This window comes from Xiphias gladius, chromosome 6 (assembly GCF_016859285.1).
Source record: "Xiphias gladius isolate SHS-SW01 ecotype Sanya breed wild chromosome 6, ASM1685928v1, whole genome shotgun sequence".
Lineage (NCBI taxonomy): Eukaryota > Metazoa > Chordata > Actinopteri > Istiophoriformes > Xiphiidae > Xiphias > Xiphias gladius.
Window position 1 is genome coordinate 9,132,637 of NC_053405.1, and position 26,271 is coordinate 9,158,907.

At 41.2% G+C, this 26,271-nt stretch overlaps 1 protein-coding gene across 1 annotated transcript in view; it reads left to right on the forward strand.

Annotated features, from left to right (window-relative positions):
• Positions 1 to 26,271, forward strand: part of hmcn1 (hemicentin 1) — an 85,956-nt gene that overhangs the window by 8,291 nt on the left and 51,394 nt on the right. Inside the window, exons 2-11 of the mRNA XM_040128896.1 lie at positions 9,441 to 9,511; positions 11,274 to 11,432; positions 11,525 to 11,647; positions 12,927 to 13,098; positions 13,809 to 13,915; positions 18,036 to 18,156; positions 18,312 to 18,575; positions 18,690 to 18,834; positions 19,613 to 19,734; positions 22,613 to 22,882. Coding sequence (XP_039984830.1) covers positions 9,441 to 9,511; positions 11,274 to 11,432; positions 11,525 to 11,647; positions 12,927 to 13,098; positions 13,809 to 13,915; positions 18,036 to 18,156; positions 18,312 to 18,575; positions 18,690 to 18,834; positions 19,613 to 19,734; positions 22,613 to 22,882 — 1,554 coding nt within the window. The remainder of the gene's footprint in view (positions 1 to 9,440; positions 9,512 to 11,273; positions 11,433 to 11,524; positions 11,648 to 12,926; positions 13,099 to 13,808; positions 13,916 to 18,035; positions 18,157 to 18,311; positions 18,576 to 18,689; positions 18,835 to 19,612; positions 19,735 to 22,612; positions 22,883 to 26,271) is intronic.

Consider the following 26,271-nt stretch of genomic DNA (forward strand, 5'->3'; position numbering starts at 1 on the left):
TCCTGAAAGGCTGGACAACTGGTGACATGTCCATGTGTCTGTTCCGGGAAAAGACCATAAAGATAGAGGCAATAGAATTAGAGATGAAACAACTAAGCATCTAAGGATTTTAACTGACACGGAGGCCTGTATGGTTTTTAACTGTGGTAAATGTGTCTGAACCAGACAAGTGTTGAGGGAAACTGAATTACTGGCTGCAAGGCTGAAGGTCAAGCTGTCAGTGCCCTCTGCCCCCTGCCTCTGAGGGGTATGTGTTGGGGGAAGTCATGTATCACGAAGACCACCTTAGACCAGTGTTTCCCAACGTTTCTTATGCCACAGCACAGGTTCTATGTTCCAAAAACCCCTGGGCACGCTTTAAAGCACTTAAACATTACAAAATAATTTACACATGTTGAACTGTGTTCATTCCCTATGAATATCATTCAGTGTGAAACCTAAGCTTGTTTTGGTGAGTGTCAGGATGATGACAAGCACATGCTGAGCTCATGGTCAACTGTGTGGAAACCTCAAACAGTTCAAACAATCTACTTTCCCATATAATTATTTTTAACTAGAATTTTTAATGTTCACAACATACGTGAAAAAAATCTGAAGGAGCTCCTGGTTGCTGTGGCACATTGGCTGAAAAAATCACTGCCCAAGATGTCTGAGTGCGCATCTGTGTGTGGTCGACAGTGTTGATCTGCTGCATCTGTGGTCTCCCTCTCTGCGTAAGCACGCACGATTTCAATTTTTCTCAGCAAAACAGAAGAAGCACACTGAGCTGAAAACACCACCCAGTCACTTTCGAGCAGCCCGGGATTACACCATCAGTCATAAAATACATGGTCATGAGCCATGCGGTCTTGTGGTTGTAATATTAAAGTTGTTGCCATTTATTTTCAAGCCTTCTATTAAGGTAATTTCTGCCATTTAAAGGCCACAGTTAATTAAAACATTTTTTTCTAAAAGTGAATCATAGGATCCGGCCTAGCCAAGTCTCAGGGGTTTTTTTTCTTAATTTCTACAATGGAGACCATATGTAGAAACATCACAGACAGCAGACTTCTCAGTAAGTTTGCTGCCTGTGCCAGTTTTTGCCCTTTAAGTGGGAAACAACACTACCTGATGCCTTTCTAAGCCACAACTTTGTCTTTCTCATCCTCATCTCTAGCCCTCCCTTGCATCCTTCACGTGTTGTCAAGGCGGTGAAATACGCATTTGTCTTACCACTTTGCTGTTGTACATAATAGGTAAAGACGATGTTGCACAACACAACCTATCAGGGCTAGGGTCAGTTTTGTAAGCAGTTTGGTTTTGTAAGATTTTGTTCTGAACACGCAATGGTGTAACCAGGATTTATGTCCTTGATTTGATTGCTTTTGTGTTTTACATTTTTCACAGGTGAAGTTGATGAAGAGGTTCAGGAAGATTTATTAAAGCTTGACCTAGAAACCCCCGCTATCAATCACTATTGATAGAAGAACGTTAACGTCAAGGGGAATGAGTGCCTATATGTAAAAAAAGTGGCAAGTTGCCGAGCCGAGAATGACAACACAGCTCTGACAACAGTCATCATAAAACAGACCAGAACTCTTCCAAAGTATGTGAACATCATGTTCATCCTCAGTCACATTCCTTTGACCTTTCTTTGTCTGCTTTCAGACGTCTGGGTCGATGTTACTCGCTAGAGTTCTCGTTTGAAATAACTGTCATAAGCCACCAAAATGGTGGTTGCAAATAAATCAGGACCACCTGGGATAATCTCAGTATAATCCAGATTTTGGCAGATTGCTTGAAAATATTAACTAAAAAGAGAAAATCAAAATTCCGGCTAATCTCAAAATACACCTTGAATGCCAATGTAAAGTAATTCAGAGAGGTCAAAGAGAGATAAACTGAAGTGATAACAACAACACCGGAGTTTTAAAACATTGCAAACACAAAAGACTGCAGTGTTGTGCTCCAATTAATTTTTTAAAGTCAATCTAAAAGTCAGCAGAGTATAGAGAGGCAGTAACGTTATTTGTTGAAATGTCTGTTACGTTAAACATCTGCTTTCGAAAAGTGCCGTGGCTGTTGGCTCAAAAAGTCAAAATCCTCAGTGTGGGTTGTTTTACAGTACAGCGAGCACAAACTAAACTTGAACGATCTTATAAATAAATATTTAGCAAAATAAGTCTGGAAAAATAAAAAATACCCAATAGTTTATACAATAAACCAATACGCTCCAGATGGATTTACATATTGTTTGCCCTGTGCAAACCATTTAAAGATCATAGAGTTCAAGGGTATGGTTGTAAAACCGTAACGGTCAAAACAAAAAGAGAAAATGTAACTCATTCCCCCTTGTGGCGTATTTCTTAGATTCCCCTACAGAAGCACATACATCTCGTTTCTACCCAAGTCACCAAGGGAGTTTTATTTATATATCCCAAAATCACAAGTTTGCTTGAAAGCTTCACAGTCTGTACAGCATACGAAACTCTCTATACCCACTGCATTTATCTTGAATTCATATAATGTATACATTATTTTTTTCTCTGTACATTATGCCTGGACAAATAATGCACACATTTCATGTCCCAACATGCAAAAAAGTACATCAACATCTCTCTCGTTATGTGCAGATATAACGCACTGTATATATAATAAAGACTGAACATCGTCTTCATGAAGGCAATGAAGTAGATTTTGTTGGTTAAACTTCTTGCCATTAGGACTCTGTCTTGTTTTGAGCAATAAATTATAAACGTACTTTTACCCTCCTCTTCCTTCCATATTTGTCTTCATTTTTCTCTTGTGGCTCGCATTCAGACAGAAAGTCTAGGCGGTCACCCAACCACACAGGCAGATTACATTCAACCGTCTCTTTTATGTTTTACATTGTAGATATTCACAAATCCACATATCACACTCAGTCATGTAGAGCTTGCGGTGAAAATTAGACCTAAGGCTTTGAATGCTACCATGTGACAGTGATATGGATAATCGAGAAAAAGACATCTTTGTTGGGTCCACTAGGATCGTTGCCCCGGACCCCACCGCTCCCCAGACCAGATGCAAAGCTTCAAAAAGTATGCGGTTACAAGTTGAAATCGTCATTCCTTATTATAACTGCCTATTATGTATTTAAGACTTTTAGTAAGAATAATAGCGATGATAATAGCGCATCCAGTAGGTGGCCTGCGTTGACACATAGTCTGCATCTTTCTTAAATCATTGGTTGACCACAACAGTTATTTCCTCAGATAATTCGTGTCGAGTTACAGCTGTGAAGGAGCATGTCTCATTGATGATATCTACAGCGGCATTTCTTCTTCTTACTTCCAAAACACCCACAGACTAATGTGCACAAGTATATACGCACTTAAACATTTACATGCACTGGCAGGAGGTTTCCATTTGCTGCAGGAAGGGCCACGCCATAGAACCACACATCTCCATAAATGACAATCATAAATTTTACAAACACACACACACACACACACACGCACACGCACACACACACACACACACACACACACACACACACACACTTAATTAAGGCTTCCCCTGGGGTTGCATCGTCTTCTGTGTTCTGTCTCTGGCACCTGTTATCAGTCAGATAGATAACTGGTTGAGGGTTCAGAGCTGTGATCTTTCTGTGAAACATGTTCCCCATCAGGCCGTTCATCTGGCAGGAATTACATGGGTGTGTGTGGTGTGTGCATCACTTGGGCGTCACTATATACTTGTGTGCGTAGGGCTGTGTGTGATCATTTGAACTCACGAGTGCAATTAATAGAGATCTGTGGTTTTGTGGCCCATCGTCCCGAGACACATCCAATTGCATCAAGTGAAGTGAAACAAGAGAGGCAGGCTGGCAACTAGCAGAGTTTAAACTACCTGGTGGTCTTCCTCTCTTTCTGCTGGTTGTGGTTGGAAGTTTCCATCACAAGTTCAGCTTGTGTTGGTTTGAAATCAAGCTTGTTGTCAGCTCCGGGCTAAACGTCGGTCATTAAAGGGCAGTTGGGGAAGTCAGGCAGGGTAAGAGATGCAGGGGGAAAGGGCAAGGACGAAAAAGTTGAGAAGACTTAAAAGCTTTCACTTCAACCTGGAAGAGGGTGTAAAAGAAGTGATTTGGAATAGAGACATGCACACAAAATATGACAATTTTTTTTGTGTCGACAGTTTTGAGTCTTTAATGCATTATTGTGAATATACCTGACAGTAGGTCCGACAGGAAATGGAAATACTGCATGTAATCCATTCCCTGTCCATGTTAGAAGTAGCACTTGTTCATCAAATGACTTCTCCGTTATGTTACATTTACAAAGTCTTCTCAGACTTTATACTTGCTAGAAGAGGAAAAGAAAAGTTAAATGTCCATGAGTGGAGCAAAATAAATGACAAGTAGTAAAATACAATGTAATGCTGTGATAAAAATCTTGTTAAATACACGCTGCTTTGACTTTTGGGGCTTAGTTTGTTGAAAGAACATATTTCTGATTTAGCACTAGTGCTGCAAGTGTGTTTATTCCTCTGCAGCAGCCAGGACATGGTTATGTCACAGACACCCGAAATACCAAGACTTTATTTGAAATAAATGGAGATTATTATCCCATTGGAGGGACTGACCACTTCCTCTCCACTATGCTGTTCCATTTTAAATAGGCAACACATATGAACTTGGTAAAAAGCAGGAATCAATCTTTCACAATGCTGTAATTTCCTTTTTGGGAAAATCTTTTAGGCTGATTTCACCACTTGTGTCTGAATACAGCGGGTTCAATTTGAGCAAATTTACTTAGGCATTCAGTTTAAAGAGGCAAACAAAAAATAAAATAAAGGAATAAAAAGTTAACAATGAATACTGAAGTAAATAAAGTTCAAATGGAAATAAAACAAAGGAGAATCAGCGACCAAAGAAAGGAAGAGTGTATTGCACATTGTTTTTTGTATTTAGTTTTTGTGTCTATTCCCAAGGGAGACACAACATAGAGCATGTGTGCGCTCAAGAGCGATTGCTGCTCATACTAAGGTAATTAAACAGCACTACATATTTGACCTTTTATATACAGTGTGTTGGCTCGTGTTTGTGTGTGCATTTATATGTCAAAAGTGTAAATGCACTTGGGTGCTTTACCTCACGTAGTATGTGTCTGCAGACAGGTTTGCTCCTTCGTAATGCAATATGTATAGTCCTGGACACTCTCCTCACTGAGGTACAGTAATCGCACCGTGTGGTGTTTTGTTTCACATGTGTTTTCTTGGTGGAGCTGATTAAGTGAATTATCCCCCATGGCCGATGGTCAGGATGACAGCCACTCTCATTCTGGCACATTTTACCCTGAGTCAGCAGAATGACAGAAAGCTTTGTGTGTTTACGGCCTCTGTTGCTGTTAAGTGCTGTAACAGATTCATGTTGTGTAACAGGGTTGGATTTTTATTTTTTATTTTTTTATTTCTTTCAATGGGGAAAGCCACAGAAATTCCTTTCCCTGACCACAATTTGAGTAAAAAAGGTATACTAGTAACATACACCGGCTCATTAAATCAGTCTGAAACATTGTTAATAAAAAAATAATGAAAATGAAAAATATTGAACCATGAATGAGCCAGTGCCTGTAAGTAGCAAGAATACAGTAGAATAGAATACAACCCCTGTATGGCTACTTGTATTGATGAACAAAAGATTCAGTTTTGGGGCTCTTCAGGTCGCTGTTGGGGTCTGTATGGGGTTTCTGGAGCTCTAGCCTTTTATAAACCGGATTACTAGTGAGTTAGGAACATCCAGGTCCCTGCTTTCGGGAATGAAAACCCGACAAGAAATGTTGTAGATGGTAAATTTGACTGCTGCCACTGCTATATATAAAGAGCATTACTTTCCCAAGCTGCCACATCATATCATGGTCATAACTTTGCAGAACACATAGTACAACAATGACAATGTTTCTGTCAGTTGTCTGTCATGTAGCAGCTTGTGAATCTCTTATGTATTGTTGCCAAAACTCAGGATCTATTTGGTTGGGGGACAATAACGGTTGCGACCTTTCAACATATTGGGCTTGGAATTCCTCGCTGCTAATGTCGTAAGGAAAGAGAAACTCACTCCACACTGAATGCATGAGTGATTCCCTGCAAATTACCTTACGCCCGAATGTCAGTGGAGGTGAAACTGAGTTTGCCGTTGGACAGTTGCCCAGTTTGTTCCATCCCATTAGACTTTCTGTGAGTGTTAAAGCTTGCACGTGATTTGCAGATGCATGCTTCTAGAACATGCCATTACAGATGAATGTTGTAATAATATCAAGGCGGAGGCCGTCTGTTTTCATTGTTTACTCCGAGCCCACTTGGGTCAACAACTCAAACTACGAACACATTAGGTAAACACGATGAGATGCAGATCTTCATTTTGAATTGTTGTTTTGGTCATTTTCTCTCTTCTGTTGTTTCTTTTGTCAGACTTTAGAGCATTCTTTCACTCTGAGTTCATTCACGTGGCCTGGTTCATGCCACTTAAGTGTTCCTTGTCATCACTGAGAAACATTAAAACTATTACCTGCGTGGCAGCCAGAAGCCTGCATTAAGATTTCCCTATATCTACTCACATGATGTGGGTCACCATCCTATGTCCTAAGGTAAATGATAAGAATATCTTGCTACATAAAGATCACTGTGTTTTCCAAATTCCAAATTTTTTTCTCAAAAGGAACTGCTATTTTGTTTAAGAAACCATTTGTGCGAGTCTCCAGACCTGCTGGAAAAAGGAGGAAAGGAGTAATGATTTCCCTATTCTTAACCAGTTTTAATGAGGTGCCCTTGGGCCAGGCACTTGCCCCCCGAACGCATTGAGTAGACATTTGGCACAAAGAAGCTCTCAGGCATGAATGTTTATAATTATTTGACTGATGTGGTGGTAATGAAGCAGTGCACGCAAGTTCTTCCAGACTTCCAAATGTGGATAAACACACATTTAAATTGAAAAGAAATAACAAACAGCAGCGGTATCTTTGTCTTAGTATGTCAAGACTATTCAAACTCTACTCGTCATTAGACGAGTAGAGTTTGAATAGTTCGATATATTTTATCTCAGACTGTTTAGAGGTCATGAGTATTAGCTATGGTTTTCCACAGTGCTGATGCGAAGAGGGTGGTTGTGGTTAGGGGTGCTGTAGCTAAAATAGTCTAAAGAATACTTACAACAGCCATGGGAACTTCTCCCATAAGGAAAGAGATGTCAGCTTTTCCATCTCCGAAGAGTTTGGCTCGAGGGCCATGTTCCGTTTGGAGCAGCCAGACACATTTCCATGTTAGTTTTGAACAGCATCTATGATCTCCGCAAATGTTCCTAAACTCCACCTTTAGGATTTACGACGATGCCAAAATCTGGGTCATTTGGAAAAAGGCTTTCTCCTTTGTGTATGTTATTATTGAAATTGAAAGTGCTCGTGGAGTGCTTTTTAAGAAGAACTGTAAGGTGATGCTGGTTGCAAAGAAAAGAAACGATAATGCGTATGATTCCTCATTGCTCTGGACAAATTTGAAGACTGATGTAAAACAGTTTTCAAAAGTCAGGGATCCTTTGTAATCGCCCTCTCTTCAACAAGGGAGCCCTTGTTTTCCAATCTGCTTGCATGTGCAGAAATACACTGCGTGTGTGTGTGTCTGTGTGCGCGCGTGTGTGCGCGTGCCCACATGTGTGTGCTTTTTGCAGCCCTTCATCAGGCTCATTCCACAGCACAGCTGCAGTGGCTGAAGTCACACAGTTTGACTCAAGAAGGGGGCTTAGCAGCTCATTAACGGATAGAACAAAGTAAACTGAGAAACAGCAGTGACTCCCAGCACTGGCAGGGGTACAGAGCACAGGCCATGTTGTCACTATGTGGTGAAGTTGCTTTACTTTTATGGTACAGAGAAGGAAGGCCTGACTTGGGGCCAAAGCCTGAGCGGACACCGACACAAGAACAATACAGTGACTGAAATGAAAACACTTTCTTCTCCAACCACAGAGGTCGCAGAGGTTTGTCTGCACATACACCCAGAGCCGCAACGATTAGTTGATTAATTATTTAGTCAAGCTATAGAAAATTGGTCGGCATCTGTTTTGAAAATCAGTTTGCCATTTTAGAAATTTTACAAACTATACGCCAAACATTCCCTGGTTCCAGCTTCTCAAATGTGAGAATTTGATGCTTTTTTATGTTGTCTTACGCAACAGTGAACTGAATATCTGGTTTTTGGACAAAACAAGACATTTGTTGATGTCATTTTGGACTGTGTTTTAACAGGCATTGTTCACAATTTTCTGACAATTTATAGACAAAACAGTTAATAAAATCTGCAGATTAATAGTGGAAGACAGTGAAAGGTAGATAATGAAAGTAGTTGTTAGTTGCAGCCCTATAGAAAACATAGATTGCATACAGTGTCTGTGCATCCTGGAAGCGGGTTGTATCCTCTGTTTCTCTCTGTTTCCCCATCCAGGGATTATATTGGGGTTTCTCCTTTATCTCAGGGTCTAAAGATAGAGGATGTTGTAAAGTATCTTATACAGACCAAAAATCCTCCAAAAGGCAAATGTGGGATTTGTGAATTCGGGCACAATAAATATAACCGACTTGACATGATAAAGCCAGTTGAAGGTCTGTCATACTTGATATTTACTGTGTATTTTAGTTTCTTCTGTTTGTTTACAAGGAGCACAATTGTGCCACAAATGGTGGAATTACTAATTCTGGTGGAATGGTAACAGTCTCAGTGGAGATTTGTCCACCCACTGAGCTACGCAGGACTGTTTTTGAATAGACACTGGATAAATCAGGCAATCTCTTCTAAAACAACGTTGATATCAAATCTGTATTTTAGTCACTGCATTTCCTTCCTAACCTTTAACTGCTGCCTCTGCATTCCTATTCAGCATGAGCTTCATCATTTGAACTTTTTGTCTGCTCTGTCATCCATTATAATGCATCTGCTCATGAAGCAGACGATAACAGTTTGGGCACATCACTGACAGAAGGAACAAGAAGTTTTTCCAAAGCTCAGTTTTCTCACCAGTGCAAAAGCAGCTTCTGGTGTAAATTATGTTTGAAGGGAAGAGGGGGGGTGCAGAAACCATCATCATTATATCTGGTTTGTCTTGAGAAACATGTTAAGACTACAATTCCAATCTTCCTTGTCATTCCTTTAATGTTTTTCCTCCATCACTTGTCTCTCTGTATGTATTTCTCACATTTGTTTCTTTATTCTTTCTTTTCTCTGTTAGTTAAATACATCTCCTTTCCTGAAGTTCTCCTCAGCAGGTTCATATTGTGACATTTTAATCTGGACATCCGTAAGCGTCTGCCAAAACTAATATTTGGCTCAACAGAGGAATTTAAGGAAACAAAAAGCGCTTTCAGTTACTCATCAGATGCAGACCTGAGCCTGTGGCTATATTAATCACACAGCGTCTTTCTGTTGTTTCTCTACAGAGATTGGACCCGTAACAATCACAACAGACCCAAAGAAGTTCCAGTATGAGCTGAGAGAGCTGTACGTTCAGGTGGGTTCAGAGATCACGTTTATCAAACCAAGGAAACAGCAGCAGCAGCAGCAGCAGCAGCAGCAGCAGCAGCCTGGACGCTAAGGGTCATATGGCCTTGATAAAAGCAGCAGACTATAGTCATGCCAGATGTCCGGGTAGGAATCTTTGTGAGCTGATTAAGAAGTTTCATCAGTCAGTTTCCACTGGGTGATGAAAGAAGTCTTGAACAAAGATGTACTTTTCTTTGTTTTACAAGAAACTTGCAAATAGTGTTCCCATTTTATGTGGATTTTCATCCATTTGAAACCTTGGTGATATGTTGACCTTGAGCCCTTTAATGAAAAAACTCCTCTTTATCTTGTGTTTATTTTCCTTCCTGCACCATTGCAAACAAATGTGTGCAAAAACATGCAATAGCTAGACAGCTAAAAAGAGTTCCACCACATTTTCGTGTAATCACTTAGAGAGAGAAAGGACGTTTTGCAGGAACCTTCTTATGTACCACCCGGGCAAGCAGAAAAACTGCAAAACCAGTACTCTTCAAGTCTAAGGATGACAGAGAGACAGACACGCAGCATTCAGAAGTATGTCCTTTGAAGAGAGACTTTGGCAAGTGTCTTTGTATCCTTGGCATGTGCCACTGCTAATCTGGTGTGTGAGTGTGTCTTTTGCGTAGCATGGAGGAGATCCAGTTTCCTCTCACTTGCTGCTTCATTCCTGAGTCTGTTTTTACTCCCCTCACCTCTTCACCTGTACAGCCCCTGAAGAGGTTTTGGCCAAAGTTCATGGAAAATACTCTCTGGAATTGACATTTTTCTTGATATTGAAATTTATCTGTCATGAACACAGTTGTGTTTAAGGGAGGAGATGTTAGGCAACACTTCATATTTTAAGCCACAAGAACAAAAGTGCAGAGGGGGGGTTATCAGGCTTAGTGCAGGGGGCATTAAGCGAATGGGGGAGTTGATTTTTGGCCAGAGGGGAGATGTTACGGTTCAGGATAGATAGAGGAGTCTCTTTCTGTCACTTCACCTTTCGCCCCCCTGGCCTAAAATAATGGGTCACTCCATTCCAGATGTTACTCTCGGGCGCGATGCATCCAGGATGGCTACTGGACCCCTCAGACAGACAGATGTGTGCCTATTGGAATGCTGTAGAAAACATTTCATTTCGACCCCGACAGTCAGACAGAGAGCAGTGAAGGAGAAAGAGAGAGACACTGAATGAGAAAGAGAAAGCCACCACACACTGTTTTGTTTAGATCCTGTGTTTGTTGCACTTGTAAATATGGTTGGAACAAGATCAATGTTTTCATCACTTTTGTCTATTTTCAAGTTCATTGGATTTCAACCATTCCTTGGGATTAAGATTTCAGCCACCTGAAGTTTTTCGTCTGCTAGGCATAATGTTAGTGCTGCGGTCATGTGTGGTGATTGGAAAGCCCAGAAACAGGAACTTCTAGGTCTGCTCTGCTGCTAAACACTGTAGCATTTTATTCACATAATATGTCATTCTCTTTGAAAACTAAAACTAGAAAGGAATAGTTAACAAACTGTTACAGAGGCTGCAAATTGTCAATTCATGGATGGGCCCAGCTTTGTGCTCTATTAAATGTCCTGGGCACCGCGTTGTTAAATGTGTTTTACATAATACTTCAGACTGAAAACCATCAGTAACACGCCTGCTGGATGGATAAATCAGAAAACTGTTCGGATGGCTCACGAACTCTTCCGCACACGTCTACAGGAACACCATTTGCTGATTTCCTTCTCTTTCTCAGGGAGGTGGGGATTGTCCGGAGATGAGCATCGGTGCCATTAAGATTGCTTTGGAGATCTCCTTGCCAGGGTCCTATATTTACGTCTTCACAGATGCCCGATCTAAAGACTACAAACTGACCCAAGAAGTCCTGCAGCTCATCCAGCAGAAACAGTCACAGGTTGAAAGATTTTTCTTACCTTACCGTAGTTTATTTACAGGTTTAAAGCTAAAGAGATCACATTTTTACATGTGTTGTATACATGTGTGTAGGTGGTGTTTGTGCTGACGGGGGACTGTGATGATAGGACTCACATCGGCTACAAGGCTTATGAGGAGATCGCCTCCACCAGCTCTGGGCAGGTCTTCCATCTGGACAAGAAACAGGTCAATGAGGTAAGAGCGTCACTGAACAGAAATATGGAGCAGCGCTTCTGTTCTCTGTTTCTTTTCAAGTACAGGTTTTCTCATTTCAGAGTAGCTGTCTGGTTTGAAAAGACGTGCTGTGGTCACAGCTACCAAATCATTTGAACTTGGCCTGGGCTCTCCCTCTAAGCTGTGTAAATTTAATAATAGTAGAGTAGGTTTTGCAGCCCCTCGCATGTCTTTTGCTGTGCCCACGTTCAAGTCTGGACTCCGGATCAAATGTGCAGGAAACATTGAATTGATTGATGCATACCGAAGCTCTTTTGAACCTTTCCGAGAAATGTAAATCGACAGTCTTGGACTGGGCGGTGAGACAAAGCTCGAAGTTTGAATAGTATTGCTGTTTTATTTGTGTAAGATAAGATTCTTTGCTAGGGAAGGAAGGAATCTAGATTTTAAGCAGTTTTCTATGTGAGAGTCCTCTCGTTCTTTCTCCCTCTCTTCCAATTTCCCTGTCTCTGTTATTCATTTTCTCCCTGTCTCACTTTTTCTTTCGGACATTCGCTCATCAGAAGATTCATTTTCATTAAAAAAAACACTCAGGATTACATGTCTTAACACTTCTTGTAGACTCTGTGTCACCAGGACAGATTTCAAAGGAAGCAGGAAGGTAAATTAGAAAACGTATTTTTGTAACTAGTTTTGAGAATCAATATCTTGATCATGGCCGGATTTGTTTGCAGTGCTAATTTTAAATAATGATAATTTAACTCGACAATGACATATTGATGTACGGAAATGCTCGTGGCTTGAAGGAACAGATGGATGAAAATTCATGACAAATCACGGAATGCTACTTTTTGCGCAGCATGTCATTACATTTGAGTCAAATCATTTCTTTTTCTCCCTGCACCCAGCTTTACCCTGAGACTTTTTGAGATGGATGCACTTTATCATATTACTCTCACGTCCCAAACGACTGCTCCTTCACATATTCTGGGCAGAACAGCATGTGGGTCTCACACAGTAGCAGTGGGATTGTCCATAGGGACGTGGAGGAAATAGAGGGGCAGGACACAGGGGGGGTGTTAGAAACTCCCTGATGAAAGCTTTGCACATGTTGAGGGGAAGACCTTGTATGCAGCTGAGGAGGTAAATTTGTGTGTGTGTGTGTGTGTGTGTGTGTGTGTGTGTGTGTGTGTGTGTGTGTGTGTGTGTGTGTGTGTGTGTGTGTGTGTGTGTGTGTACATGTACATCATAAACGATGTGTAATTCCTGCATTCTGTGCATTTCCTCTCCATCGCTGTAGGTTCTTAAATGGGTGGAGGAGGCCGTGCAGTCGTCCAAGGTCCACCTGCTGTCCACTGATCACTTCAGTGGGGTCAGCAACACTTGGCAGTTGCCCTTTGACCCCAGCCTCAAGGAAGTCACTGTGGCCCTCAGCGGCCCAGCACCTGACATCGAGATAAAAAACCCAGAGGGTATGATAAGTGTTGCCATATATTAACGGAATTGTAAATAGGTATCCAAAAATGTATGTATTTTTTTAATATAGGTATTTATTAGCATATATACACAGATGAGTGACAAAACTTGAATAAATGGGTGGAAAAACATAATAAATGCAGATGATTCCATGCAGGGCACAAGGGGTCCATCATATTTTTATGTTTTTTTTTCACATGTGAAAGGAAAGACCATTGAAAATTTGCTTACTCATCATTACACTCCGTTTTTTTATAGATAACAATACGAACAATGAAAATTCAGCATCAAGATACTTCCAGTGCACTTACAGTGTTTTTTAAAAGCATTAAAATTGAAAGCTCGTGACTTACTTAACACCAAGCGTGAACTTCAAGTTTGGGTGTCAGTCTCCATAAAGGAAAAAAGCCGAAGCCTTTTCTAGACTGTTCTGGGTTTGAGATGGACAATCATACAGGAAGATTTTGAAGATGGGGAGGAAATTGTTAAGAATAACTGTTTAGGAAATGAAGCTAACTGTGGAGGCTGCATTATACTACACAGAGCAGGTAGAGGCTTTTTTTCATAGGACCGGATTGATTCCAGCATCATCTGGGGTCCACACATTCATGTTGTTGCATTCACTTACAGTATGCGTGGTTAATGCTATCAGTCGAAGCTGCAGAAAAGGTGAATAGTTGTCTCAGTGTTCTTGTTTTGCCTCCAGGGAAGGTTGTGGGGAAGAGTGACAGCCTGACCGAGCTCTTGCACATTCCCAACTCCGCCAAGGTTTTCAACATCAAGGACCCACAGCCTGGGATGTGGTCGATCAAGGTAAACAATCCATTCCTTACCTGGAAATGTGTGTTAAGTTAAAGGCTTCTTCTAACAATTTCCAGAGCTGAGCTGTCTTTTACAAAGACTTACTGCAAATAGTTCAGTAGTGTAACCTTGGAATGAGGTCACAGCTCACACCCCAGGAGGAAGCTGCGCCCTTGAGGAAGGTTCTTAAGTTGAATTACTGCAGCAATATATTAGCATGTTCGGATACAGTGATATGTAATCAACTCAACATACATGATGTCTGGTGAAGGCATCTCCCGGCAAACAAAACCATGATCAGAAAGACACATTTGAGCCTGAGATGATGTTTAAGACAGTACTGGTAAGCGTGTTCAAGGCCATTGCTGTCAACACAACCTGCTACATTTTTTGGGGGGGCACCTTTACAGTTGTGTTGCTCTTGCAGAGTTTAAACTGTTGGCACCCTGCTGTCGAGGTAGTGCCGACATTGTCGATTCCAGATGTTGGGAAAGCATTTTTACCTGAGTGATTTGTTGAAGGGGCCTTGATGGCCCCTGTATTCTCTGTAGACCCCTGCTGGGACACTTTCCCTCATCTCCGCATGGCTACATTATGTGTCAGGGCCCAGCGGATTTATGGGGAGCAGATTGGATGAAAAACTGTGTTATCTCCGCTTATCCTCTCAAAGGAAATTGCAGTTACAAGCAACAAATGGTAAATTTGTAAATTTAATGGTAGATTTCCCATTATTTGGTCTGGCACTTCTAAATTTATATCATAATCTCTTTTACATATAACATTTGGTTTTCATCACTTGCAAATCCATGCAACTGCCCAGCATGCAACTTTAGTGAGTCTTTGTTGCTGTGCCTCTCATTCTTTTCTTCTTATCCTGCCTTTTCATGCCTTTCTAATCCCCTTTCAGTAGACACTAATGAAATTATGGACCATTTTGGGGAAACATAATGTATTCGTAACTTTATCCCTTCAGAGGCTGCAATGCATGCCTGCATTTACATGTAGATGTAGAGACAAAAAAAAAAAAAAAAAAAAAGCCCAGATTAGTTGTTGATTCTTGTAACATGGATGTGATTTGTTTTTGGACTGAGGTTGATTTACTGTATGAAATGAAACACAGCCTTTTCAGGTGTGTCTGCACTTAATCCTCAAATTAATCTCATCTAATCTCATGTTGGTGATTTAACACCGATATAAGGGGCCTTTTCTGTGTTCACACAGAAAAACTGGCAAAAACAGTAGAGGCACCAGCCATCTTTATCCTCCTGTGTGATAGAAACTGCAAAACACTCCCCTCAATATGCTGCATTACCACTGGAAGACCTTTTTTTTCAGTGTTTGGTTGATTGTATACAGTGGTTTGTTTTGGGTCCATAACACTCTGTTTTCTTCATTGGAGGTACTTTTTAAATGAAACTTTAGGATAAAAAGATGCTCTAAGGTGAATAGTTGTGCATTACTGAGTCTTCTGTTTAATATCATCTTTAACACCATATCAGCAAACTTTGACTGAGGTCTGTGCTTTCAGACTTCAGCCAATATGGTGACCTGTTCTGTGACGAGTGCTCACAGAAGTGATGAGGGATATTAAACAGACATAAAAAAAGAGACATTGCGTCCTCCTGTCTTATTCCTGTCTTTTGTTTTCATCTTTCTGTGCTCCCAGTCCGTCTTCTTTAATCTCTTTCTGTCTCTTACTGTATCTTCTTTCCTCATGTATCTTCCTCCCATCACTTTGACTCCTCTTCTCTTCCTCAGAGAAGAACAGTGGAATTTGCTGTTCCCTTTCCCTGGTCCAAATACATCTTGCTTTTCCTGTTTTTCCTCTTGGACACTGCCTTTTCAGCCCCCCCCCCCACACACACACACACAACACTCTATCTGGCTTTCAGACTAGAAATGTCCCCTCCTCATTTGTAGCTGTGTTTCCCAGGACATCCAAAGAAATGTGGATAAATACTTCAGGGGGAGTTTGCTGTTCTGCATGCTGGGTTTCAGTAACACTAATGGCCCATGACACTCTTGTGTAAGACCCAAGCCATAGATTGTGTGTGAAAAGGAATTTAATCCTCTTTAATCTGCCTTTAATTGGATATTGTGGTGGTGTAGAAGGTGGGTTCACCCCACTATCACTCCCTGCTTCTTCAGATTTGCCCAGAGTTCTGCTAATTTTATACTATATTCTACTAATATAAAGTGTGTTTGAATGGACAGAAGTGTCTGTCGATAGTGCGCTCAACTATCTTGTGTTCATATTTTGCATTGTGGCATTGTTAGACAGTAGATTCTGTGTTTTGAGAATGTTACAGTACAATCTCAAAACACAGTTAGAATATCTGAATCCATGTAATTCGCGCGCGCATGTGTGTGTGTGTGTGTGTACATTTTTAAATATGTGCTCTGCTGAGAGTCATCCAGGTGAGATTCGTTTGTGCTGCCGTGACCTCAGCTTTAAGCTTCACACTGAACTTTGTAGCCCATGATAACAGTTTAGGAAGCTTGTCATTTTGAAAAGCATGCAAACAGCCCAAAGGAAGACCAGCGGGGGTGCCCGGTTCCTATTCTTTCCGTCTGCCTCTCTGTTTCAGTGTTTGCTGTCTCACTGTCTGTCTGTCTCTCTCTCTCAGACAAACACACACAAACATACGTCTTGCTCTCTCTATATACCGGATATTATATGCATTCTACCATCATCAACTGATTTCATCAATGCCTATACAGCAACCAACTGTCTTGACGAGCACAGAATGCAATCAAATCAATCAATCAAATCATTTAAATGATGGGGAGAAGCAGGACAGTAATTTTAAAGGACTCACAGCAACGGGGATTTTAAGGAGCTTTCTTCTACCACACTAGGAGACTGAATCCTCCTTTGCTTAAGCAATTTCATAAATTTCTGTATGAGTAAGAATCTCACCACAGCCACCCAGCAGATCTGATTCAGTTGAGTAGGGGGTGTACCCAAGACCTGGGCAGGTCACTCTGTCCAGGTGAGCGTGAAACTGGGAAATGAATGGCTTTAATGACAGGGACTCTTCTGTTTTTTGGTGATAGCGTGACCTCTAGAGGGCCTCTCCCCTAATTATGGCCTCATTTACAACTAACTAAAGACCCGGGATAATTCTATGGCAGCCATTAGGGCAGATTTGATGGCGCAGCGTGTATTTTCTTTCACGATGGCAGGCATTAGCATTTAAGGTTGTGCTGGATCCCCTTTGTCCTGGTGTTCATCGATCATCGTTTGCACAATTTAACGTCTAGCCTAGCGATTGTTATCCGTATGCGCTTCACTGTCCCGGTTGGTCTTTTTCTCTTTACATGGAATTTAAGTTTATGTCAGGTTGAACTTAGTCATCTTAAAATACAGTAAATCCACACATTCTCTTTCATTTCTGCAACTGCAAATGACAGTTTAGGTTTGCATGCCTCGCTGTGCATGTGTCATGTGTGTGTGACACCCCTAAAGTGTTTAACCTGAGGTGAGGAGTTTCCACCTCTCACCAACCTATACTTCACTGTAATTATTCTGTCTGTATTTTCTGCAAAGCTTCAAAAGAACTCTGAATTATGAAAACCTCACGAGCAATTAGCTGCCCTTTGATTAACTCTGTTTGTTTAATTAAAGTATGAATGTCAGTCTGAATGGGTCATTTCTGAATTGTGGACGTTTTATAAGCTCAAGTGTAAGACACTTGACAGTCAGTCTTACACAAGGCGGCTTGTCTATACATGTGGGGATGGTTGGCACACAAAAGTCTGTAACACGACCATCTCAGTGCTGTGTCAGTTACAGCATTCAGTGCTGCCTCAGATGCAACGACTCTTATATCTTTTGTTCGAGCTTTGTTCTGAATACTATAAAACTTGGCACCAAGTATCAAGCCAGGGTTTTGGACAAAATCCACTTGGATCAAAAATTGAATCCTTTTTATTCAACAACATTAAATAATAAAGATTTGATCATAAAAGTGATTTATCTCAATTTACTAACAGCATATTAAGACAAAACCTGATAAAGAAGGTAAAACTGGAAGAATGGATGTACTAACCGCTAGTTTTGAGTCACACAGACATACAGTCTAAGTCTTGGACATAAATATTAATATAAATTTCCCCTTTTTTGATGCAGACCTCTAGCGAAGGAAGACACTCTGTCCGTATCTCAGGTCTCAGCACCATTGACTTCCGAGCCGGGTTTTCCAGAAAGCCCACCCTGGACTTCAAAAAGACCTCTAGTAGGCCAGTTCAAGGTCAGTGAGGTCAACCTTTTCCAAACTGTAAAAGAAAAGGACGCCACGGCTGTTGTATGTTTTCCCTTTCACCTGTTGTCTTCACTCATATCTTGTAGCTTTGGAGCAGCAGAGAATATAGTACTGTCTATATTAATTTCATATCAAATTTCCAGGTATTCCCACCCACATCCTTCTTAACACCACTGGACTTTCCCCCCCTGCTCGGGCTGACAGGCTAGAGCTCCTGTCAATCAAGGGCGAAGTGATCAAAACTCTGCCAATTCGTTACTACCCTGATCGCCAGCCATATGGCCTCTGGAACATCACAGACTTCATTCCACCCGATGAGGCCTTCTTCCTGCGGGTGACGGGATACGACCGGGATGGTTTCCTGTTCCAAAGAGTCTCCAGTGTTTCTTTCTCCAGTATTGTACCTGGTCAGTGATGCAAGTTTTTACCCATATTTAGATGAAGATGTAAGGGATTGCTTAATTTGATTAGGTGAGTGATTCCCTTTTTTTTTTTTTTTTTTACCTTTATCTCTCTTTTAGTTGCCCCTAAGGTGCTGATGCCAGCCACGACTCATGGTTACTACCTCCAGAGAGGGGCTGTTAACTGCCAGGTAGAGAGCCTGATCCCCTTCACTCTGCGCTTCAGCAGTGATGGAAGACGACTTGGGGTGGACCAACTCTTCAGGTGAGCAGGGCTGTGGAGGAGCTGAATTGTCTAGTCCCAAAAGTCATATATCATGGCTAAAAGACATGGTGCATAGCCCTTCAGCACTTAGCAATTGTCAGTGTATGCCAAGTCTCTATGATGTATTTTCATCAAAACATCATTTATGCATTATGTATTTTCTACCTGTTTATAGTCGGGAGAGCACCACATTTTTATGACGGTACCTGAACTGTTACATGCGATACGTCTGTTAAAGTCCCAGCCACATTTCAAGCATTTCAGAAGATTATTTTAGCAACATGTGGCCAGTCAGAGTCAAGTATTCAGCAACTTTTTGGGTTGCCAGTCTACTGCCTTACCAGGTTTTGGAAAAAAAAAAAAAATCAGCAACACAGTCGTGTTCAAACTGGAAATGAACTCCACAGATGCATTATGTTGTTGGACTGGGCCGATGATGATTATGTGTTGGCCCACTCCTCTCTCAGCCAAGACACATATTAGACACGCAAAGTTGCAAATATATTTATTAATTTTGAGAGATACTATATCTCTCCAGCAGGCAGAAAGACAAACGTAATGGATCAAAACCATGACCTCCTTCCAACTCTATTGGATGAGGTTAAACTAACATTAGGTGTCTCCATTTCAACACTCCAAATCTGATTGGATTTTCACCAGATCAAGGGGTGACTTAGTAGCAGATTGAATGGATTTAACCGTGTTCTCAAAAACAGTGAAGAAAAAAGTATCGAACACTCTTCTCTCTCCAAATCCCCTGTGACTCTTTTGATTCTAGTGAGTCTGACAGTGCGTCGTGGGAAATAGCCCAGGTTACCCTGAAGGACGAGGGCTATTACGAGTGTATTGCTGTCAGCAGCGCTGGGACTGGTAGAGCTCGCACCTTCCTGGATGTATCAGGTATGTATGTGTCCCAAGACTTAGACATAGTAGGTAGGATAACAGGTAGCTTTACCAACAACTTTAAGTACTTATCTGATTACTTGTACTGCACTAATTCCATTAAAATCAAAATTACAAGCAGAGACACAAGATACAAAGTTGCTCAAAAAATAACTATTGTATTCAACAAAGACATTTAGTAACCATATCATAATTAGCTCAAGTAAAAGGAATTTACAGACATGATGTATAAAGACACTATTACAACATATCCGAATGACTCAGTACATAGACAGCAGCGCAGACCTTGTCCGTGGACTGTAAGACTGCAGTTTATGTTAAATTAAGAGTCTGTGCTGAGCTACCCTCCATCAATACATGCAATTGGCCAGGACTGTTATTATACTGGAACTATAATTGGTTTGTGATGGATGTACTTGCTGGGCAGTAAGTAATTGAAAGTGTCGTTGTCTTTAATGTCCTGTATCATGTTTAGAAAAATAACACTCAAAGGACACACATGTATATAGAGACACAAAATACCTTGAGTGAAATGGTGCTGCAAGATGAAGTTTATGTCATGCTCAAGAGATTTACGTATACACACAAACACACACAAGCACACATGTACACACTACTTATGGACATAGGGTTAGAGTCCAAGTACCAGTCAGTGTGGGTTTTATTGGGTCGAGGTCTCTTGCTGTGGATCCCATGCAGAGAGCCTGCGTGACGGCAGAGTTACAGGTTACAGCATAACGTTGTAAAGCCATGCCTCACAGCGATCAGGTCATGGGGTTTATGGTATGGTCTGTGTGCCTGATTTGTAACGCAATCGACTGTAGATATGGTGTAAGATGAGAAAACTTTTAACGCTGCAAATAGGTCCCGGGCTGTGCACCAAGAAAAAAACAGCATAGCGATAGTTTAGGTGGGTATACTGTGACTCGGGTGCACAGTTTCAGTACAACAGCAGAGCGTAAAGACAAATATTCACTGGTCACCACAATAAAATATGCCTAACAATTTATGATCTTAAAGAGCAATTCATAATCTAGGTAGTAAATTTGAGGATTTTGTGATATCCATGATGTCAAAGCTTTGAGCACAGGCATGAGGGACTATATGATGATTTATACCTATAGACTCACCACTGGGCAAAACAAAAATTTAAATAGTCTTTTTCCAAAATCCTCTGTTGTGCATTTATTTTTCTATCCGAACCCTTTCCATTATGAGATACCAGAACTGACACCACGAGTCCAATCACAGTCAGTATAAGTCTCCTTTTCCAAACCTCTCCTTCCAAAAAACGTCCAGCTTCGTGGAATTCACTGGAGCTCCATCAACATGATGAATGAAAGCAGAAGGGGGGAAGGTGGAGGGTGGAGAAAAATAGAGTGAGAAGTAGCTGAAAGACATTTGTATGACCGTAACCCATAACCGTAACTCATAGTCCAAAGTTGCAGAGGCGACTTAATTTGTCCAACTGTTGCAACTAATAACATCTCTAAAATTAGGTGAAATTAATCCTCCAAGGCTACAACTCCAACCCTTGTTAGTGAGCCAGTTATTTTCTTAACAGAATGACAGGCCCCTGCATTGTACACTTGTACACACAGAAAAATACACATACAATCCATTCATGTGCCAAATTTATGTCATCCTAATCCCAAGGAGCTGTGCTGAAATCCCCCGTATCCTCCCCCATCAGAGCCAAAGCCTCTGTTACCACTCCCTCATCCTCTCTTTCTTTCCCCTTTCCCTCCATTCCCAGTTTCCCTGCTTAGTTCTGGCTCACCTCTGAAAAAAATGATTGACGACACACTGAGGCTCAAGGGATTAGTGCTTTCGACATGGTAACGAGAGAAAAGACGGATCGGAGGAGGAGAGAGAGAAATAAAATAGGAAAATGAGATCTCTGCCGCTCTGACAAATGATGATTATTCTAACAAGGGGTGTTTCACATTTACATTTCTCTTGCATACAGCTAAGCCAAGCTATATGGAATACCTTTATAAAAAGCTAAGAAACACATACACATACAAACACACACTGTAGGTGATAGCAGTGCATTATATGAGGGCTGGATAGCTATCGGTTGATTAATTTGGTGATGAGATATTGGTGATTTCTACCACAGATGCTGTTGATGGAGGTTCCTACCTGACCATAGCACACAAATTGTGTGTACTGTGCAATGAAATTTGTGAATAAGTCTTTCAATTTCTTAACTTCGATTTTTTTTCCTACCTTGAGAATTTCATCATTCTAAGTGTCAAGGGAGACCCAAGGGAGACCTATTTAGACCATCTACGTGGTTACAGATAGCTGACACCCAGACTTTTAGGCTGTGACTCTACATGCAACCGAGTGTCACAACTTTCCTATGTCTTTAAGTTGCAAACACTTCAACGGAAAATTAAGGTTCCCCTTAGTCGAATTTGAATAGCTGCCAGAGGCATGAAGAGCTAAAACTATCCATGAGTGCACAATAAAGTACTAAATAAATTCATATATTGTTTAGCAAAAATATGTTTTTTTTCTCTCATTTCAAATCTCCTCAGATTTACCTTGGAGCCACTTGGAGGGTCACAGCCCCCAAGTTGGAAACCATTGGTCTAAATGCTGTTTCAGGGCTTCTCTACCTTGGCAACCGAAAAAATGGTTTTTGGGATAAAATCAGACAAATGTAGGTTAGAAAAATTATTACAGACTTCACTCTAAAAACCAGCAGGGTGTGAAACATTGTCCCTCATGAGTACTAAATACTGTATGCCTCTGCTTAAATAAGCGTCAGCAAGAACGTTACCACTTGCTCTGAATTCCTGTTTAGCTTTCTTTATGATGTAAAGTTTCTGGCAGCCGCCAACAACATTATGCCCTCATCCTACAGAGCCGCCTCCAGCTGTCACCATTGAGGGTAACATAACCGTCGCCCCTGGCTCCCGTGCTGTCCTCACCTGCCACGTTGTTAGCACCGTCAACTTCAACCTCACCTGGCTGAGAGGAGGTCATGATGCCCGTCTGGACCCACGGGTGCATGTCCTGACCAACCTCTCGCTACAGGTGTCCACTGTGGCTCCAGATCATTCGGGCTGGTACGAGTGCATCGCCGTAAACGAAGGAGGGGTGACTGCAGAACGAATCTACCTTACCGTGCAAGGTGAGGAGTGTGTGTTTATATCTGCATTTGTTGAATATGGCCCTGTGGTGTAAAATCTGAGGCATGTGAGACGTAAACGTTGGACACTAGAAGTTGTTGAGCTTCCATAAGCAGGGGCTACTAGGCTACAGTTGAATTTATTTTGAGTGAGTGTTTAATTTTGTGATGATGTATGTATGTGTGCTTCCAAATGTGTGTAAGACTTTGCCTTTGGTATGTGCGCCTGTTTATTTTGTGTAATTTACACTGTGGGGAAACAGGACTCTTGGCAAACACAACCTCCTTCCCAAAAGATTGTCTCCCAAGTGCTGCCACCCTCCCCTGCTCCCTATAATTCCCCCTAATGCTTTATGGGACGTGTGAAAATTATTTATGCCTGACATCTCAGTTTGCGCTAGAGTTTTCCATCTCCGGACAGCTCTTATAGTCTTGTTCCTAACACTTCACTGACACTGAATCAGGAACACTTTGTTGTACAGATGGAAAAGAGTATCGCTAACTGGCAAGCACCACACAGTATGGGCCCACGCATGGCCAGAAAAAGCCGATGTATTACAGCCACTAAAATCTACCATTAGCAGATGATCTCCGCCAGAACCTGCTGAGGTATAGAGAGTTGAGAGACAGCTAGCGAGAGAGGCAAACAACGTTGTTTTATGTATCCAATCTGTCGAAATGAACATCCCGTATTTACTTTGTTATACAACCATCAGTCCCAGAAGAAGTTAATTCAGAGTCCATATGCTGCTTACTGTAGCCTAAATGCCTCCCTGCGTGTCTTGCCAAGTCTTAAAACTTTAAAACCAAAAAAAAAAAGTAAAAACAGAAAAAAAAAAAGCTATTCTTACTCTTTTAAAATAAAAAAGAAATATCTCCACCTCTCCTTAAGCTGTTTCTTTTTTTCTGGACCTAAATTTGTGAATAGGTCACTGTGATTTTAACTTGGAGCGAACTGCTGTCTCTGCGAGGCAAACCTCACTGACACGGATTTAAAAAGTTGCAGGTTTAAGACCTGCAACTTTTCAGTCTTCAAACCTGTCTTCAGTGCTGAAGACAGGTTTGGAGTGGAGCTCTGTCATTTGGCTCATCTCACTGAATGATAAGTCGCACAGTTGACCTTAAAACATTTTCCCTATTTTAAATGGATGATTTTCTCTTTTCTATCTCCTCACATGTATGCCTTTTTTCCCCCCATATCATCCTGCCACAGTTTACAATACTTTGTTATTCGTTTTTCTAACCAATATCTTGCTGCTTTTTCGGTTCTTTTCTGCCTTATCTCTTTTTTTTCTCTGAAACAGCTGTTAGCAAAGCCCTGGGGGTTTCTTAATTACCCCCTGGTCATCCCCATCCTAGTCATTAGTTTCACTTTGAAGTGAGTCAAGTCTGCTGACATCTTACAACACTTGGACAGAACACAGTGGAACCCAGTGCATGGCCACACTAGGCCGACTAAATTTAAAAACCCATCCTTTTTCTTTTCATTTTGGCCTTCTGTCCACGCTAATTACTCATTTTAAATACAGGCGTTGTCATTAAGTTGTATTTATGTGGACTTTGTCTGACAACACCACAGCAGCACAGGAGAGCATGGTTGAGCAATCATAACCACAATGAAATCACTATTTTCTGCTTGTTCAGTTGTTGGAGAACAGAAATAGAGAAATATGTAAATGAGAACAACTAAATTGTGTGTTTGTGAGAGAGCGGGGAGGCAGAGAGGAGGTTTTACCAGCTGTGTCTTAGCGTTCCCTGCCAAATTTTGGATGCACTGTTTTGTTGTTTGCGAAAAGAAATGGGATGAAGAAGTAGACATTTTTAGCTTTTTTCCCTGCTGTCGGTGTTGTTTTCTTGATGAAAACAACCTGGAAACGCTATTGTGGATGCACATTGTTGTCACATGTAGACAGCATTTTAAAAATCAGCCAGCTTGATGTGAATGTAGTCTGAGAAAGGCATTACCCAAAACAGTTTTTCAAAAGAGGTTGAAAATTGAGATAGGAGGAGGATGCATTGTCAAAGGAAGTGAAGGCAGATGAGTGAAGGAGGAAAAAAGGAAAAATGGAGCAGGTGATGAATGGAGGGCTAAAGACAGGCTTTTCCCTGGCATATTAAGGCTTCTGCTTTGTCAGGGTACAAGAATGCGTCTTCCCTCTCAGGAACCTCCTTTTTCCTGAACTCTGAGGTGTCCTTGCCCCCCTCAGGGCACAGTGACCTCGCGAGAGGGGGAAGAAAAAAGAGGAGAGAGCTTGGCTCAGCTGTAATAGAAAGAAGGGGGCCCTGCAGTCCTTCTGACGCCCTTACTTTTGACCTTGCCTGTGTTACATGATCAACACTGTCGAGCCTTGAGCACCACTAAGATTAAGATCGATACAGTGGCAAGTCGAGGTATTTCAAGATCAGATCAAAAGTATTTCTTGTAAATTTATTGGCAGCATCTGGTAAATGTGCTGTATATCTTTCAAAACGTGGCACCGCTGATGATTGAAGTGGAAACGTCAGTACAAAACCATACATTCCTTCACAACTACTGTACTTGTGTGTGTCTATTCAACCTTTTTAAATTGTGACTGCTGGCCTACGATCACCCCAGCGCTTTCCCCTCAGCTAACCCAGAGACGCTTTCATGCAGTAGTTTATTGATGCCTTTACTGCCTTCCTTCTTATTATGGTAAAAAAAAAAAAAAAATCCCTCTCTGGCATCTTAGATGGACATAAATTGGAATTTTGTTGTTTTGGAAGTGTCTGTGTCTCCACTGAGATGACTAATTCTCACATTGATTCTTCTACAAGTTGGAAAGGCCAGGGAATCTGGAGATGATTTCAGCTGTGGGAATAGCAAAGAGAAAACATAATTTGAAGGGATGAGTTACACATCATGAATCAATTGGAAAATTCCACAGCTTCACAGAGTCTGGATTCAATATTCCTCCCTGTTTTACCAATAAGGAGGAAATGAGGGTGAAAGATATGCCGTGAAACATTATTAGCTTTAGTAACTGCCATCACTCTTCCTGATAAAGTAACAATAAAAAATGATTCTCTTTTACACCTTGTGGCAGAGTTTGAATTCGTTCAGGGTTACAGAGTTGCGTACATGTAGAGGTCCAAAACATCAACATCAACATGTAGTAATGTACTTGTTTTAAGAGCTCTTCCGGATCTCTTTTCAAAGCCCAGAAGTACAAAGCAAATTCACAGCACCAAATTTTATCACGTAACTTTGATTCCATTTCTTTAACATACGTGATATTGACTGTTTCAAAGAATCATTGGCTGATTGATGTGATCATTACAGTATCTTCAGTGATCTGAGTGACTGAATTAGATGGAGACTGATTTATCTGGTGAATAATCAGCAGATTTACTGGTATTTTATCGCTCCTCTT